Raw genomic sequence first — 17,867 nt, 5'->3', positions numbered from 1 at the left:
ATGCGTCGTCGTTGTTTGCTTGTGGACACTATCCGACTGCTGGACTTTTCCGGTATGGAGGTGGTCCTACTGAGGTGCCCACAGTTTTACGCAAAGGAGAACTTGATGACCGTCTTTCCAGAGGCAGAGCGGCGCGCACAATTCATTCGAGCAGCACAAGCAAACAGGGAGTCATCGGAAGCGAATTACTATCTCCTCTACACATTTCAGTCAGCTGACTTTATTCGTAGTGAGGACCTCGCTACGTTGGATGGCGATGAGTCGCAGGACCTGACAGGCGCGGATGATGAGGCGACAACTGGAAAGTCGTCGACAGCGCCTTCGCCGGTGTGCCCGAGGTTGAAGACGGAGGACAACTTCTCAGAGCTCATCCGAATCTCTCCTACCTCGGTGGAATGGAAAGATCGCAGTCGCGAACGTTTTTTTAGCTTCATGGCTGCCGCACGGGCGCGGTTGGAGAAGTATTTCGGTAGCGCAAACGAATCATCCTCATGCTTCTTCATGGACTGGCCGGACCCGGCGACGGGGCTGCCAATCTGCACGGAGCGCGGGAGCACCATCTTCAGCGACGCCGACGCGATTCAGCAGTTCTTCTCATTTAACAGTGTTCTCATTGCTGGCCCTGGTGGAGGCTGCCGAATGATTGAGCATCCGCGATTCGGTCTCAACGTCTACCCGGCGGTCGGTGTCCTTGTTGTGCCACGAGACGCTGAGGGGTCGTTGTGTGAGGTGATCCGAAGCTTCGCAACGTGAGCGAGTGTCAAAGTGAGGGGCGAGCAGTCTGATGCACAAGAACGCACTGATCTTCGGCACTCCCTTCCGCTTTTTTTTTTTCCTTTCTCCGCTCTACATGATGTGCATCACAGAGTTTACTTTTCATCTGCTTCTTTCGAGGAAGCCGGTGGCATGGTGGCTTGCACACAACAAGCAACCCCCCCCCGTTTCACCTCTCTCACTTCCTCCCTCCCCGGGCGTGCGACACCATGCCGCTTGGAGCACTAAGTCACAATTAATTCTCCCTTTGAAACTCTCTTGCTCTCGCTTCTCTCGGTTTGTCTTTCCTTTACTGTACACCACCCCGGATTTTAGTCGTTGGTTACGCGCATGGGTGTCTGCGATCTCCAGCGATGTGCTTTATCTCATTTTTGCAAAGCAGGAAAGACATCGCGGATCAGCCACCCCTCTTCCTACAGCTAAGGCAGCCTAGGCTAACAGTGATCTCGATTGCTGCGATGCCGTGCACTGGTGCCAAAGGAGAGGAGTGGGCGTCGAGTGGGTATTGCGGGACTACACGCTGTCCACGTATCTCGCTCTTATCCCGCTCGAGCAATAGTTCCTCGTATCGGGATGCGGTTATTCGGCAAGACCAGGCCTGCCTACATACGCGCTCAACTACCTCGACGTCTCGGGTTCGATAACGAACGGGGAAAAGTAGAGGAGCTTGCTATACACGTAAAAGGAGGCCTAGTCCCCGTCTTTCACAGAACTCCAGTTGGAGAAAGCCAAGAATCAGCTGTGAGCAACACTGTGAACCAAACACCACTACAAGTTTCCAGCCCTTGTGTCTCTTCAGTCTACACTTGCGCCACGCGAAAAGAACTAGAGGTAGCATGCGTGCGGTAGACGACAAGGAAGGCCGGCGTGCCTCAGCCTCGAGTTTGCTAGGCAAATGCGCCTGTGCAACTGAGATACCCTCTTTCACTCGATGTCCTCACTACGCCGACTGCACGAACATCGGTGTAGCTGTTGCTTGTCACGATGCGCTCTCTCTCTCTCTTATTCGGTTATTCCCCTGCCTTTTGTCTCTCTGTCGGCGCCACCCTTTCTTGTTCTTCGCATGAAAAGGGTCACACGCCATACCCTGTTTTTGCGCGAAGTTGGGGTGGGCCACGAAAGTCACCCCACTCCGCTCCTCGAGTCGCTCTTTTTCCCCATTTGCGGGTAGCGTAAAGAATCACAACGGACAAGCTTTTCGATGCGCGCGACAACACCGACCCCAGTTATCGAATGCGCACACCGCTCTCCTTCACCTCCTCGTCTTCCTCAGCAGAAGAGGAGCGCACGGCTCTCCACCGCAGACGCTCGGGAGGACACGGGCGGGGCGTGTATCGTAGCAACGACTACAATAGCGCCCCCTTATCCAGTACCGCGCCTCGCGCCTCGCGCCGTCGTCGTCACTCGCACGGGCATTCAGAACTCGATGAGCGCCACAGCCTCCTCGTGCCGGATGACAGCAATACAGTGGGACAGCTCACAAGCGCAGAGCCCCTTACCCATGACTACCCAATCGACATGGAGTCGGAGCCCGGTGCCGACATGGTAGAGGTAAGGGACGTGGTGGCGAGCGAATTTCTGGTGCCGGCGTGGCGCCGTGGCAGCCGCCTCCTCGAACCCCGCATTCTCCAGGCTGTCGATGCACAGACAGAGGAGATCAGCGGTGGCAACGATCGAGCGGAACAGGTCGAAGACCACAGTATCAGTATTAGTCAATCCATATCAGTCATTCTCCCGGGGCCGCGCTTAACGACTACAGCTAGTGCCCCGCCGCTGGTGCCAAGTCCTCAGACGAACGCCCCCCCACTCCTTTTGCGGCCGCCCATGCAAGAGGCCGAGATGCCTGCTGACCCGCGCACCCGCTTGCTTGACCTGGTCATCAGCAACACCACTGCGAGTATTACACTCGCAGAGATGGAAAAGGAGATGAACTGGACCGCACGGTATACTGCCACGTACGGGCCGCTGAAGGAGTACCTGCAATCGTACCAGTCCATCTTCGTCGTGTCCCCCGTGGACGACCGCGTGCGACTGCGGCGACTTTTTTCCGGCCGCACGAACGCCCTCGCACGAGAGGCCCCCCAACCATTGCAGCGCTCGTCATCACTGGCCTTACGCCAGCGACACGGACGCCGCACCGGGCGAGATACGACACACCGATCGCAGTCCGGAGCAGACCGGCGAACCGGTAAACCGTCCCTGCCCTCTGCAGAAGCGCTGGCGGCTCACATTGGCAGCATCAGCTACAGCTGCATCGCAGAGCGCCTAGACCTGGATGCGCTGGAGACGGTCTATCACCGTCGGGGCTACAAGACAGAGATGGCGCACGCTGTCCTGCACGTCTCGAGTATGAACTCCTTTGACCTGTTCCTGTTTTCCAATGGCGCGGTCGTGTGGTGGGGCATGGACCGTAAAAACCACTGGATGGTGGACGACGACTTCCTGTCCGCCTCGAATCATCTGCTCGAAGGGACCGAGCATCGCTACCTCCAAGCTGAAATTGATGCCCTCTTCCCTATTTGGTGCTCGTATGAAATCGATGAGCAGTGTGAGGTTGTCCAGCCACCCTCGCCACTGGGGTTTCAGCTATTGGAGGTCGAACCAGCGCTTGATCGGCTCGCCAAGGTGCTCTGCTTTGACCACTATCTTGTTCCTGCCAGCGAGCCGGCACGCAGCCTCGTTATGCTCACCTTTTCCCACTCACTCGGCCGCTCTGCCGGGGTGGACTATTTTGAGTACGTGACAAAGTGGTCACACCGCCATATTCTCTCAACCCCCGCTGAGTTCACTGGACTGCTCGACTACTACTCGACGAAGCGACGCATTGCCAGACTCGAGGGCGAGATTGCCGTTGCTCAACTTGCGATTCAGTCGATTCATGACATCCCTGAGGTGCTGTGGGAGGAGCCGTGGCTGCAAGGGTTCTACGATATGGCCGAGCAGCAGAACACGACCGATTCGCGACTTTCATGGTTTACCTCGCGCAGTGATATGCTCCTGGAGCAGCTGAGCGACATCAAAGGCCGGCGGTATCGCCTCTTCATGCTCGGCTCCGACGTCTTTCTTATTGTTCTCCTCATTATGGATGTGATGCTCATGACCTCTCACTTGGTCTCGATGATGTACTTTGAGGTGAACAAAGCGGCCTAAAAGGACAGAGAACGGGGTTACTTGTTTTGGCGGGCAGCGAAAAACGACGGGCGCCTTCTTCTCATACTCGTGAAGGTTTTTTGGCCTTCACTGCTAATGGAGGTGGTGTGTGTGTGTGTGTGTCTACTCATCTGCTCCGGTTTCCGATGAAAGGCACCGCCAACAGGCTCCTTCCTGCCAATCTCCATGCACTCTTCGGCATATGTTCACCCTGCCGGACATCGCAACACATGCAACTACTTCTCCGTGCTGATATTTCTTTGGTAGGGGGGGGGGTGCTGCTGCTGCTCTCACCACCCTCCTCTCCTTCTTCCTTTCTCGGGCACCAGGGATACTCATATATTGCAGGCAGGGTGCAGAGCCCCACAGGACCCTGATCGGAGGTGGGTTAACTGCTCCTTCTGGAGCCCATCCGGCATGCACCTACACCACTCTATATTACCTGCACAACAAACTCCGCCGCCTCCGGCCCCAAGCAGGACCCTAACCGTGACCCGCTTGGTTAAAAGGATGCAGTCTACCCGAATTTGCCTGGTGCCGATCTGTGCAGCCCATATCCGAACGAGGGAAGGAGGAAGGACGCCAAGCGCCCTGCTAGACGCGTGAGCCGATTTGATGACAGAAGTGTGGGTCGTCTATAGTGAACTGCGCGTGTATATTGGAGGACTTGTGCGTGGTGAAGTGACACGTTGAACCGAAAAAAAAAAAAAATAAAAATACACTTCTACCCTCCCCCCCCCCCGCACCACGTTTTCATGTTTGTTTACGAACGCGAATAACTATGCGATGCCGAGTTAGCGCCTCGTCGTATTGAATTTGACATCCTCGGGGACGATGTGAGCTGGCGTTTAAAGAATGGTCCTCAGTCAGCCACCGCCTCCTCCCCCCTTCCCATTTTGCACGCGCGGAAAGCTGATCCCCTTCATGCTTGGCTGACAAAAAGCAGTCGACACTAAGATGTGCATCGCGGTCGCGGCCACGGTGGTGCGACATCGCTTCGACGGCCCTTATCTGCACGCATCCGCCTTGCACAGACCATGATCTCTCTCGGTGACCTTTCTTTTCCTTTAACCTCTCCTTCATTTCCATTGAGTCCCATCGTCACTGGTCCTACTCACGGCTCGCGTGCATTCTTCCACTCCCCTCTCCCCCATCTTTTGCCCATTTCTACACAACAACACACACACACATCTATATATATAAAGTGCAAGCCAGAGGGAACGACCTCCTTCCAAGTTAGGTTGTACCAAAACTCTACCAGCGTGGCCTCGCATCCTCTTCCACCGACCCACCCACGCCTTCTTCCCTCATTCCTCTCTCCCCCATAGAACGACACCCTCTCCAGTCTCTCGGTGCGGGTGGGGCGCTCTCCTATAGCATGCCTCTCTGTGGGTATTTCTTACAAACTGTGCAGGAAACGCTCACACTCACGCTCTCTGCCTCCCCCTTTTATATACCACTGCCGATTGCTTAAGTGCTCTTTTCATAGCAATACGAGACGTGACCACGGCACTTCGCTACTGTCCACGTTCGTTGGTGGTTGCAATTGCCTTCGTCTCAGTGCCCTCCCCCCCCCCCTCACTCCTCTTTACTGGCTCCCCTTTTTCCGTCTTCTCCTTGTCGCTTCCTTTTTTTTTTGCGGGGGATCGTCTCAGGACGTCGTCTTCTCTTGGGTAGCTGCCACTGGCCCCGTCTGCTCCTAGCTTCCCTGTTTTGTGTGTCTGCTTTCTTCCTCGCCCCATTGCCAGCATCTAGAGAGTTGCGTGTCAATCACTTCGGGAACGAACATCAGTCTCATGTCGAGCTCTTTGGCCGCAGGCAGCGTGTCGCTCGACCACCATTCTTTTACCTCTTGCTATACAGTGACGAAGCACTCGTGGAGGGGAAAGTACACGCGAATTTTCTGCGTAGGTCCACAGGGCATCGCCACGTGCGACGTTCGATCGCTGACAAAGCTGACAAACTACTGGCCGTACACCTCGAGTGTGCGCAACATTGTGGCCGACGGGGTTAACAGTAGTTTATTCCTGCTCATTATCCAAAGCAATGGCAACCGGGCAGAGGAGCTGCGCTTCTCGTGCGGGTCAGATGCAGAGCGGGTGCAGCTGCTGACGGATGTGAACCGGCACAGACTGTTGTTCGATTGCAACTATCGTGCCTCCCTAGCAGTGCAGGTGTATGGGGCGATGAAGTATACCATCAGTGAGACGCTGCGACCGTGTACTCTACGAGTGACAGCCATTGGCGTTGAGCAACTGTGCCGTATCGGGGACAGCACGAGTAGCAACGCACCCGCCGAGGGTGTGGCCCCTGCAAGCTCACCAGTACCGGCGTCGGCGACAGCCACCAGCCGTGGGACGGGTGCGTTGCCAGAGTATGAAAAGGTAGGCGAGTATCTTTTTTGCAGTATCCGAGGCATTACCACGATTGCGGACCGGCCGGGCAGCATCGTCATCGCGTATGGGACGGAGATGAAAATGCACCTCTATGACGTCGCGAATGTGAAGCCGCTGATTGAGGCAATTTACCGCAACACGATGGAGTATGTTGGACTGCCACGCTACCGTGAGATGAACGTCTTGCAGCAGACCGTGTTTGACTCAGAACGCCTCGGCATCCGCCGTGACGCCCTGGAGGCTGTGGAGGAGTTCAGCGTTCTCAAGCACTCTCCAAAGCTGCACAACGCCACGGTGCGTCGGTTGCTGAGCACCACGCCGATTGCTATTGTGGAGCGCGATCCTGTTACGTACAATCCCATCAGTGTACACTTTCTCCACTCTGTCTTTGCGCTCGTGCGTTGCGAGGACGACGACCAACGCTTCCTAATTCTTTTCAAGGATTCCCCGGTGAAGAAGTCGTATCAGTCACCCGTTCGAGATACGATTCTGGCGCATGTGCTGACAGCGTGCTACAGCGCCGGGGACGGAAACGTGTGTGTCACGTCGCGACCACTCTTGCGCCGCAACCGACTCTCCTCTCTCAATACCCCAGTCACAGAGGAAGTGGAGAGCCTGCTCTTGAAAGGGCTTGTCGATGGTCGTCTCGCTGGTGCTCCGGGTGCAGGCGACACGGCGGACTTGACAGGAGGCGGCGTGGGTGCTGGTCTCATGGCGTCGCTGGAGCTCTTCAACACCAACGTCCCGAGAACAGGGCTGACATGGAGCGAAAACAGAGATGGGCTTTTCTCAGAAAATCGTGAGAAGCTCATCTTCAACGCCGTCGAAGCAGTACTGGGGCACTTTTCATGGGTCAAACCGTCGAGTAGTAAGACCAAGCAGGGCAACAACGGCGGCGGTGGTGGCGTGACGCTTGACGCGGTGCATCAGCACTTTATTGTGGAACAATTTCAGGCACTGGGTCGCCTCTCCGTGTCACGAGTGGGGTACAGCTCAATTGCGCTGGTTCCGTCGCTGTTCAAGTCGGTCGGCGTCTACTCTGTGCAGGCGCTACGGCTGAATAACCTAGCCATCTCCTTCGCCGTGATCGAGTTCTTGAATACACTCATGACGCCGTTCCACAACCACTACGAGATAGAGCACGAGTCCATTAACAAAAACCGGCTGTTGAGTGCAGAAGGCTTTATTCGCAGCCTGATGGAGGTGCTGCGCGACCACATCCCCAACGAGAGCGCGTCGCTGCTAGTGTTGGAGCTGCTGTTCTTTTTCGAGTTCGCGCTCTGCCCACCGTACAGTACCACGACTGACCCCGCACACTTCAAGCGCCTTTTGGGGGACTTGGTCGATATCCTGGGACGACACCTGTTTGACTTACTGAGCCACACATGCGACATTATTCGCTACACCGCTGGTCAGCTGATTCGGGTTGTGATGGAGGAGGGCGACAAGACACAGTTTACACGCATGCAGCAGCTCGCCTTGTCGGAGGGCGGCATTCTTACCCAGTTCAATACGGCGGCCTTCTCGTCGAATAGGAAGCCTCGCAGCCTGGCGCGGCGGCTCATCGCGTACTGGGCACACAGCAACGTGCCGACCCAAGATATCCTGCGACGCATGGTACCCCTCACTCTTTTGAGCTTTCTGCAGTCGGAGGAGCAGGCGCCACCAAGCGAGTGGGAGCTGGAGGAACAGAAAAAGGTGACTCAGATGACGGCGTTGTTCCGTGAGTCGAAGACAGGCTGGTTCAAGAAGTCGTTCAACCCGTGCGACGTTACACTGGAGGCGAACCGGAGCGCCGCCAACGGGCCGACAGGGGCGGCTTCTTCCTCCGCTGCAGACCTCCCGGCCGCCGACGGAGGCCGCGTGCGGTACCGTGTGCGCGACGTGAAGGTGGTGCCAACGATCAACTGGAACATGTTCTTCTATCAGTTGAAACAGGACCACTTGCGACCGGACCTCATCTGGAACCACACCACTCGGGCAGAGCTCAAGGCTGCCGTACAGGCAGAGCTGGATGCGTTTCGACAGCATAGCGATATGCGTCGGGAGAAGCTCATTGCGTGGAACTACACCGAATTCGAGGTTGTCTACCACAGCCTTGATTCAGAGCTTAAGATTGGCCAACACTACCCTCGCCTGCTCTTCGAAGACGCGCATCCGGTGATCGCAAGGCCGAGGGAGTTCTTCAACGATATGTACCACCGCTTCCTACTCGTCCAGGACCCCAAGAGCAAGCTGGAATGCCTGCACGGACTGGCGCTGCTGTACACGCACTACGCCGAGGACATTGGTGAGTTTCACGATGTGCCGTTCCTGCTGCATATGCTGCAGAACACAACGGACCCAATGATGCGAGACCGCCTGTTGCTGCTGCTCGCCCACTTGCTCAAGGCACGCCACAACATCAAGCTCTTTCTCGACCACGACGGACTGGCGCCACTGATGGAGCTGGTGACGGTGGCGCACCTGCACATCGATCGACCACAGCTGAAGTCTGTGTCGAACGCAATCGAGTATGCTGGCAATCTCAAGGAGATGCAAGGGCAGGAGAAGGAATGGCATTACACCCGGAATGGCGTCAAGGCCGGGCCCGTTTCCTTTTCCGAGCTCAAGGAGCTCTACAAGAAGGGCGAGGTGACGGCGACGAGTAAGGTGTGGGCGCAGGGCATGTCAGGCTGGCGTGAGTTCAGCACTGTGGCGCAGCTGCGCTGGGGGGTCTTGAGCGCCGATTTACCCGCTATCCTGACGCTGACGGAGGTGACGTGCACAGTGCTAGATGTCTTTCTTCTGTTATGCAGGCATTACCCATCGGTGAATGACGAGGGGGCGATAATGCAGCCGCAGCCGAAAGTGAAACGGCTCCTCAGCAGTCCTTCCATCCTTCCCCATCTGGTACAGCTGCTTCTCACCTTCGATAGCGGTGTGTGCTCGCGGGTGCACACACTTCTTTTATCGCTGATGGAAGCGAACCCGCTCGTAGGCCACTTCTTTCTGACCGGTGTCTTCTTCTTCTCGTGCCTCTACACCGCCTCAGACGTGCTACCCATGTGCCGTCTGCTTGCCGCGACACACCATCGACAGTCGTTCCAGTACGCGGCGGCGAAGAACGACCTGGTGCGCGACAGCATTTTGGCGCCACTGCTGCCACCGGCAATGGTGTGCTACCTCACTCATCACGGCCCCGACGCCTTCGCAGACGTGCTGCTCGGCGAGTACGATAATCCGGAGGCGATTTGGTCCCCGGCCATGCGGCAGTACCTGGCAGCTAAGACTGCCGCACATGTGGCGGATTTTACGCCGCGACTGCTGGGCAACAACACCGCTGTCTATCAGTACTGTCCCATTGTTGGGGTGCAATACGAATCTCTGCAGAGGGAGCTCTTCTGCAGTCAATACTACCTTCGCCACTTCTGCGACGAACTGCGCTTTCCGAACTGGCCAATACGGGACGCGGTGCGCTTCCTCACAGATGTCCTGCAGCAGTGGAAGGCGGAACTGAACAAACAGCCCTCTTTGCTGACGCAGGAGGCCTGTTACAAGCTCCTGGAGCTACAACCACATTCATCGAAGCAGGAGATGCGTAAGGCCTACTACCAGCTCGCCGCGCGTTACCACCCCGACAAGAACCCCAACGGCCGAGAGGTCTTTGAGCAGATCCAGCGCGCCTACGAGTTCTTGGCGACCGATTCGGTGGAGTCCAGTGAGCCGAGTCCGTACAACATCTCGCTGCTGCTCAAGGCGCAATCCATTCTCTTCAAACGATGCGGCGCCACGCTTCGTCAGTACAAGTACGCTGGCTACAGCCTGCTGTTGCACCTCATCGAGAAGGAGTTCCGCGCGCCGGATGCGCTAAACAAGGACGTTGTTCTCCTAGACCCAGCTACGGAGCTGTGCTACTTCACTATCCGCAACGCACCCCTGAATGCCGACGAGTTACAGGAGGAGAATGGAATCCACCTCCTCGCCGACATCGCCACCTACTGCTTCGACCGCATCACCCCAAACTCGCACGACACTGACGTGCAGGTACGAATTGCAAAGCACTGCATGCTCACCTTCTCCATCTGTGCCCGCTTCCCGGATTGCCGTCTCAAGATGCTGCGCGAGAAGCAGATTCCGTATCTCACAGCGAAGGGTATAGCCTACTACCAGACCCCGGAGTTGTCGCGGGCGTGCACGCGGGCGTGCGCCAGCGAGTCGCGCAGCCAGAAAATGCAGTCGGAGCTCATTTCCTACGGAAGCATCTGGCACCTGCTTCAGCCGCTGTTTTTCTACGATGCCTCCCTCGACAAGGCCGGCGTGGGCCTTGATGAGGAGCATCACAAGCAGCTCTTCGCTAACCGCACTGCCATATTTGCCCTGCACGCCATCAACGCCCTCTCTGGTATTTCGCGTCGCCGTTCCATGGTGTCCGACGACCCCGCCGGCAGCGATGCGCAAGACAGGGTAGAGAGCGTGACTCGTGACGAAGATGCGGCGGAGGTGATTGCCGACGGCAATGTCCAGGCGACGCGGCACGTCGGGGTTTATGAGCTCCTGCAACGGCTCCTCACCCCTTTTATTCTCTACAAGATGGAGCTGCAGCAAGACAACGAAGCGGAGGTGCTGATGCTGCTAAACTCCAACTCTGAAACGCCGTACTTTCTATGGAATAATTCATGCCGTGCCGAGCTGGAGGAACTACTGCAGCGGAACTCGAAGACCTTTCGCGAGGCCGCCTTCGGTGCTGCCGACTTGCCCTCTCTGTCTACGAGCCTGGCCGGCTTCACCTACTCCCTGCATGCGAGCGAGGTGGTCGTCGGCGGCGTTTTTCTGCGCCTCTTCATTGCCCAACCCAACTACCCTATCCAGAGCCCCGTCGATTTCTTCACGGCGCTGCTTGTCTTCTTGCTTGACAGAGTGGCGAACGTGACGAACAAGGAGGGCGGCGCAGGTAGCGCTGCCGGGGCGCCGACCTCCTTGTCAAACGAGGGTTCATTGAGGGAGGCCCCGCTTTTGGCGGCTCGGTCGCTGCGACTGCTGAGCGGCGCCTACACCGAGGCACTCTCCGCGACTGTGTCAAAGCAGATGAGGTCACTGGTTACCCTCCTTACTCCCTCTTTAGCCGTGGCGAAGGCGGACATTCCCGTGGCAAGGGACGAGGAATCCATGCGAAGCTCCCTTTTTCTGGATATTGTGCAGGCGTTGGCCAAGTTTCTTTCCTCGGACGCCTGTCTTCAGGCGCTCTCAGCTGTCGAGACAGCGATGACTGCTGTGGTGCTCTTGTTGGAACAGATTCTAGGTAATTATGACAAAGCACACAGTACGTCTGCTTTTTCATCAGATGAGCCGGATGCGGTTCTAGCGCTCATTTGGCTCATGCTCGCCCATCGCACTCTCGTGCAGCAGAGCCTTGACCGTGGGCTTTACATCTTTTTGTTGTCCTTGTACGCCACTTCTCCGCGGGAGAAGGTGCGCGAAGAGTGCTGTCGATGCTTAGCAAAGGGCTACGATGATCGCCTAGTCGGACCGCAGCTTTTCCTCCGCTCCTCCAGGTACCTACCAGCGGCGTTTCTGGAGATGATGAAGGACAATGTGAAGCAGGCGTGCCGCATGCTCGACTCTTGGCAAGAAAATCCCGAACTGTTGTGGACCAAGACTCAGAGGGAGGAGCTGGTTCAGCAGCTGCAGGTAAGCCGCAGGCAAATTGTCGCTGCCCTCTCCACTGATGCACTTGCGTGCTGGAAGCCATGCGACATAGCGGGTGACAGCGTAGGCGCTATTAAAAGTAGCGTTGAGAGCAACAGCGGCGATGCTGACACCACCGGTAGTCATCTGCGCCGTCTCCAGGTGGGTGGTGTGTACGTGGAGCTCTACGTGCAGCAGCCCGGCTGGGCGGTGCGCCACCCGAAAGAGTTTTTGCAGGCGCTGCTCGATCGCTTTGTTGAGGAGGCGAGCAAGGCAGCCGCGCCGACCTCGACCCTCTCCAGCGGCGTCGCTGCTGTGCCGGACATAAATGTGCTGGAGCTGCTCACCAAGGCGGGGAAGATTTTGCTCAACAATTCGCCGGGGCTTCGCGACTACATGGCGTCGCTGGGCTACGGCAGCAAGGTTGACCGGCAACTCTCCCCCGTGACGGCGAACCGCGTCACCAACGAGGCAGTTGTCTGCTTTTCGCTGCAGTGGCTTCGGGAAATGAGTCGCTCTACCGCGTGCGTCGAGTCTATGAGCAGCTCCTCAGATTTGCTCCCCTCGCTCATGAATGTGATTCAGCAGTACCCCGCGCTTACGATGGAGGCACTACAGACACTGGAGGGGTTTCTCAGCAATGCGACTCGCCGCTCTCGTGTGCTCGAGTACGCACTGCGTGACCATATTCCAGAGACACTGCTGAAGTATCTGGAGGAGGGGCTGCCCGACTCAGCCAGCGCGGCTGCTGGCGTGAGTGCTGCGACCATTCGCGCCGCTCTGGTGAAGGTCATTAAGGCGCTTCTCGCCGTCCCGGATGAGGCGCGCACCCCGGATATCCATGCGCTGCTCGACAAGAGCCTCGTATGGGCGAAGTATAAAAACCAAAGCCACGACATGTTCCTGACGCAGACCCATTTTGGCGGCTACTTGACCGCGAGCAGCACCACTCATCCAGGCGCAGCGGCAGTTACACTCTCCTTGACGGCGCCGACGACAGCGGAGGCGAACACGCGATCCGAGCCGCCGCCGCTCGAGGACCACTCTGGTGCTCCACTGCCACTCTAGACAGCCAAGTGTCTAACGTATGCGTACCTCTCGTTCATGGAAAAAGGCGTCCTCGCCCGGGCATTTGTAGGGAGACGTTGTGTTTCCGAAGTCTTTTTTCTCTTCCTCTTCTCTCGCGTTGTCTTTTTTATCTTTTCTTTGTCTCGTCTGGGCGTAGACGGACACGCCCACCACTTCTTACAGACAAAAAAACAACCCGCACGGTAAAGCCAAAACAAACGCAAACGAAACAGAAGTGCCTCCGGGCGACCGTGACGGCCGCTCGGATGAGCCACACAGTTGTGCGTCATCTGGCGCCGCCAAGGTCACTATAGAGAGAGAGAGACCAAGGGAGAAGAAACACACACATTGTGCCTGTCATACCTGAGAGGCACAATGCGTGTTCGCATATGTCCGTGCGGTGGTTGATGTCTTGGAAAGCGCCACCCCCCCCCGCCCCCGTGCATCCCTCCCTCCTTACCTACGCAGGTGCCCTGCGTGTAGTGTTGTCTAGTTTTTGCGGGTGCAAACTCGATGACTAACCGCTACGCTCATATGAGTATGCCAAACTCATTTACTCTTCTCCTGTGCTTTCGGATCCCCTGACGCGCTCTCCTCTCTCATTTCTACGCGTGCTTGCTTTTTCTGGGCGGTTCCACCCGCATGTACTCGATTCCCACGTGCACTGTATATCTTGGTTTCCGCAGTTTTCTTTGCCCAACCGTATCCCTCGGCTCCCCTCCCCTTCCTTCCCTTGCCTTTACCATCATTCTAAGCAGCTCTTCGCTTCTTCAGATCCTTATTTTTTTTTTTCCTTGAGCCCCCCAACCCCGTCTCGATCCCTGCCTCTCAGCATTTCTTTCTTCTTACCTTCTGCAACTTACTGTGCTCTTGTTCTACCCTCCCCGAAAGGTGCAACCCCCTCTTCTCCCCTTTCCGTTCCTTTCTTCTCACCTTGTTCCTCGCTGCTGAGCCCTGCGTTCTGTTGTTGCCTGTGTACTCTCGTGCCCACTCTTTCCACGTTAGTGACCCCCTCCTTGACGCTTTGCCTTTGGTGTAAGTGCCCTCTTCTCTTTCAGTCCACCTCCTATTGTTGCCCTGTGCATTTGTGTGGCACTTCCATTGTACGAGTCCAGAAAGTCCAATCACCCAGACACGCACTGTGCGCATATAGCCAAATACAAGAACGAAAAAAAAGGACCAACCACACTGTTCACCTGATTCACATCAAGACAGCAACAACAGCAGCAAAGTAAATAAGAAGACAAAGAATTGAACACACCCAGAACAGAACACCAAGCATGCAGATCTCACGCATTCCGTCTTACGAGGAGGCCAGCATGGCCGGTGCGGACTATACGCTGTCGCCCATGTCGCCTCTCGCTCATCTGAGCAAGAAGATTGACGTGACGAAGCTAAAGACGAAGGCATGCCGCTACTTTGTACTCGGTGTGACGTGCCCGTTCGGGGATAGCTGCGCTTTCTCTCATAGCGAGCCCGTCTCCCCCGCCGCCTACGCGCCGGGGCGGATGTCTGCGAAGAGCCCTGTAAGCCTCAACTTCGAGGACTTATCCAAGTCCGGGAGTGGCCATCTGAGCGACACGCAGTCTAATGACGCTGCTGGGGAGGTGACGGAGCGCGTTGTGTTTGGGCAGCCTCCGCCGGCCTACGAGATCGCCCTCAGGGAGTCCGAGACCTTGGCGGCCGCCTCAGCGGCAGCTGAGGAGCTGTCGACCCCGCCGGCATACCCCAAACGCTTCCGCTTCGACCCCTACAGCGTGAACTGGATCGCCTACGAGAAGACTGCGTAAGCAAATCTTTCTGCCTCCATGCTGCACCTAAAAGTCTGCTAAGAAAAATACCACTGCTTCAGGAATGACGATCTATCGTGAACTCACTGGAAGGGAGATGTACATTGCTCAAATGGCATGCAAGGAGATCCACCCCGTTCTCTCTTACTCTCTCAACACTCCAGGGGTTCTCTTTCGTCCTTGGAAGTGGCGCACGTTCCGCCCTTAAGAGCGGCTCTGCGCCCTTTCTCTTCCCTGTCTCTCTCTCTCTTCTGTTTTTTTTTTCCTCTTCCCTCCCACTGTCTTTCTGATCGATTAAAGGGATCTTCTGATTCTGTGTTTTTCTGTTGTGTTCCCCTTACCTCTCCCTCTCTTTTCTTTTTTTTTTTCGTTTCTGGTGTTTTTGCTCGCTTCAGCTTCCGGGTCAAAGTAGCCGTGTCTTGTTGCTTTCCTGTCTTGTCTTGAAGTGCCTTATTTCTTTTACTCGTCTTTCTGTCTTTCTTTGGTGGTTTGGCGTTGTTTCCCTTTCCGTAGCTTTTTTTTTCTGTTCGTTCCGCTTTGCTACGTAAGAAAGAGGGAAATACACACGCACGCAAACAAACTCGTTTTGCTCCGTGTCACGCCTAGTCCCTGTCGCTCTGTGTATGCCTCTGCGTGCAGCTACTTCGGTACATGTGGGATCGCCTGCGTGACTCACACGTACCTTTCCACCTGCACGCACATACTGAGCCCCACGCGCATTAGAACCGCATACATACATGCAGTCCCTGTCTCTCTCACTGACTGCATTTGTGTTGTTGTCTTTTGTGTTTGCCTTTGTGTTTTTTCTGTGTTTGTGTGTTTGTTTCAGCTTCTTGTCTCTTCATTCTGTTACTTTTTTTTTTCGTTGTTTTGGTCTTGATTGTCTTGGTTGTTCCACTCTCCCCGTTGCAGTCTGCTCCCACTACACTGCTTCCTCGCCTGTGTTCACTCTACTTCATCTCTCGACTGTGCCTCCTTCATTTTTTTCTCTCTTTGTTTCTCAGTGTTTGCGTAGGGCAGCTTGCACTTTTTACTGCCAACGCTTTCGCCTGTACATGCACACCCACACCGCCTAGCAGCGATGACCTCCACTCAGGTCTACCACCTGCTCATTGGTGCTGTAGTTCTCTATTCGCATCTCACTTCGATATATGTGCGCTGGGAGTGTCCCTGTACAATAATTGCTCTTCGCTTTTCTTTTTTTGTTGTTCTTCCTCGTTTTGCTTTTCTTTGTTTCTGGGCAAGTGGACGTTCAGGTGTGTCTGTTGCTCGCCCTTCCCCTTTCGTCTAACGATCTCTTCTTGAGGAGCATCGCTCACCACCGCCTCCGTTTTTCTTTTCGTTGTTCTCGGTGGTCTCTCTGCTCTGTTTTGTTTTTATTGTTGTTGTTGTTTCGATCGTCGTTTTGTCGTGAGTGATGCGGGTAGGTCTCCTCCTTCCCTCCCCCCCCCCCCCACCTGCGGAGTTGTATCTACGTCATCCGCTTTTTCCTGTACGTCTATCCGATTCGCTCGCTCGCTCTTTCGCAGGGATCGCTGCCTTTCTGTTTTTCTGTTTTTTTTTTAGGTGGGGTGAGGGAGGAGGACATCTACCACGCACCTCCTTTCCTGTCACGTCTTGCATTCACTACATGGGCTGCTAAACGCGCATCGATAGACATGTCTATTCCGAAGACTACAGAAGGTTCCCCTCCCCCTCCCCCCCCCCCTTGCATCCCTGCGGCGCTTCTGGAAGTGCTTCGCCTCTTTCTGTTGTCTTCTGTTAGGTGTTGTTGTCGTGCTCGCGATTGTTTGTCCGCGTGCTTGATTGCATTGCGAGTAAAGAGCGACTGTTGGCTTGCTGGCATCGGGAAACTGTTGCGTTGAAAAGGAGCTTCACTGCCATGTGGATGCGCGTGCTTCTTGTCGCTGATGTGCTTCCTTTTACGTGCCCACGTGCCTGAGGTGGCGACGGGACGTTTGTGTTCGTAGCCCCTTCCCCTATACGTCCTCTCAATCGATCTGTTTCCACACCGCCAGTTTTGTCTCATACGTTCCATCCCTCCCCCCTTTCTCTGTTTCTTCGCCCTTCCTATGTGCTGTGTCTCCCAAGTATGAGTGTCTTTCACGCATGTTGCCTTCGACGGGAAGAGAGGCGATGGTGGTCGTGGTGCACAAGAACCGTATCAGTATTTCCAACTTGATGTCTGTGCTCATCTCATTTTTTCCTATGCACCTCCGCGTGGATTTAAAGAAGTGGAAGTGAACGCTTTCTTTCACTCCGCGTGTGCGGACGCGGAATGGAGAATGGAGAAGAACGCATGCGCACTAGCACTGCTGATTATCACTTCGATGCGCGAGTTGACACCCTGGTATCTGCGTTGACAGAATCCAAGATACACAGAGCAGCTACATGCAAAGGAGAAGAGAAGGGAGAGGCGAGCAAGAAAGAAGAGTAGCAGAGAGACGTCGACCCCCCCCCCGACTACCGAAACACCGACACGTCCACACACAGACGTGTACGCACGGGGGAAGGAGTGGCTACGCAAAGGAAGAGCAAATATATAGACAGAAAAACAAGAGAATGTAGAACGCACGCGCGTACGCACAGAAAGAGGCCCGAGATGCACACCAACGAAGCTGTGATGTTGGACAGAAGCCCCTGTGATCAAACTTCAGGCTTTGTCTCTCTCTCTCTCTCACTGCCACTCACACGCGCCCTTGCAACCTTTGCTGAGGCTGCATCTGGCTTGCGTGCGTGGGTGTGCATGTGGTTCGTTCATATGAGCACATGTCGTTACCGCTGTGATGAGTGCAGCTTTTTTGTGGTTTATCTTTGCGCCTCCGTTTGTGTTGTTGATGTTTTTCTTCGCTTTTGCTTCGTGTGCAGCTCTGCTTAATCGCTTCCTCTCTCTCTTTCGTCTTTGCATTCGCCAATTCTCTTGTCAGGGAAGGTGGAGAGGATTTTTCTGCTCGTTCTGAAGGAAATGCGGCACGACCACTCTGCGCATTGAATGAATGGTGGAAAGGACGCTCAGGTCGTA

The 17,867-nt window shown here is 55.6% G+C and overlaps 4 protein-coding genes across 4 annotated transcripts; all 4 read left to right on the top strand.

The window, feature by feature from the left end:
- On the top strand, positions 1-753 carry LBRM_30_2180 (hypothetical protein, unknown function; the record flags this gene model as incomplete). Its single annotated transcript, XM_001566795.1, has 1 exon — positions 1-753. One exon carries the CDS (start codon positions 1-3, stop codon positions 751-753), a length of 753 nt encoding a protein of 250 aa, XP_001566845.1.
- A 1,254-nt stretch (positions 754-2,007) lies between these two features.
- Positions 2,008-3,924, top strand: LBRM_30_2170 (conserved hypothetical protein; the record flags this gene model as incomplete). The annotated part of the gene is made up of 1 exon (XM_001566794.1): positions 2,008-3,924. One exon carries the CDS (start codon positions 2,008-2,010, stop codon positions 3,922-3,924), a length of 1,917 nt encoding a protein of 638 aa, XP_001566844.1.
- Positions 3,925-5,720: 1,796 nt separating this feature from the next.
- Positions 5,721-13,055, top strand: LBRM_30_2160 (putative endosomal trafficking protein RME-8; the record flags this gene model as incomplete). Its single annotated transcript, XM_001566793.2, has 1 exon — positions 5,721-13,055. One exon carries the CDS (start codon positions 5,721-5,723, stop codon positions 13,053-13,055), a length of 7,335 nt encoding a protein of 2,444 aa, XP_001566843.1.
- Positions 13,056-14,335: 1,280 nt separating this feature from the next.
- LBRM_30_2150 (conserved hypothetical protein) lies at positions 14,336-14,845 on the top strand (the record flags this gene model as incomplete). Its single annotated transcript, XM_001566792.1, has 1 exon — positions 14,336-14,845. The coding sequence occupies one exon, from the start codon at positions 14,336-14,338 to the stop codon at positions 14,843-14,845; it is 510 nt and encodes a 169-aa protein (XP_001566842.1).
- Between the last annotated feature and the right edge of the window lie 3,022 nt (positions 14,846-17,867).

Source organism: Leishmania braziliensis, chromosome 30 (genome assembly GCF_000002845.2).
Source record: "Leishmania braziliensis MHOM/BR/75/M2904 complete genome, chromosome 30".
Lineage (NCBI taxonomy): Eukaryota > Euglenozoa > Kinetoplastea > Trypanosomatida > Trypanosomatidae > Leishmania > Leishmania braziliensis.
The sequence above is the reverse complement of the archived record's forward strand: the minus strand, read 5'-3'. Positions and strand labels throughout refer to the sequence as shown.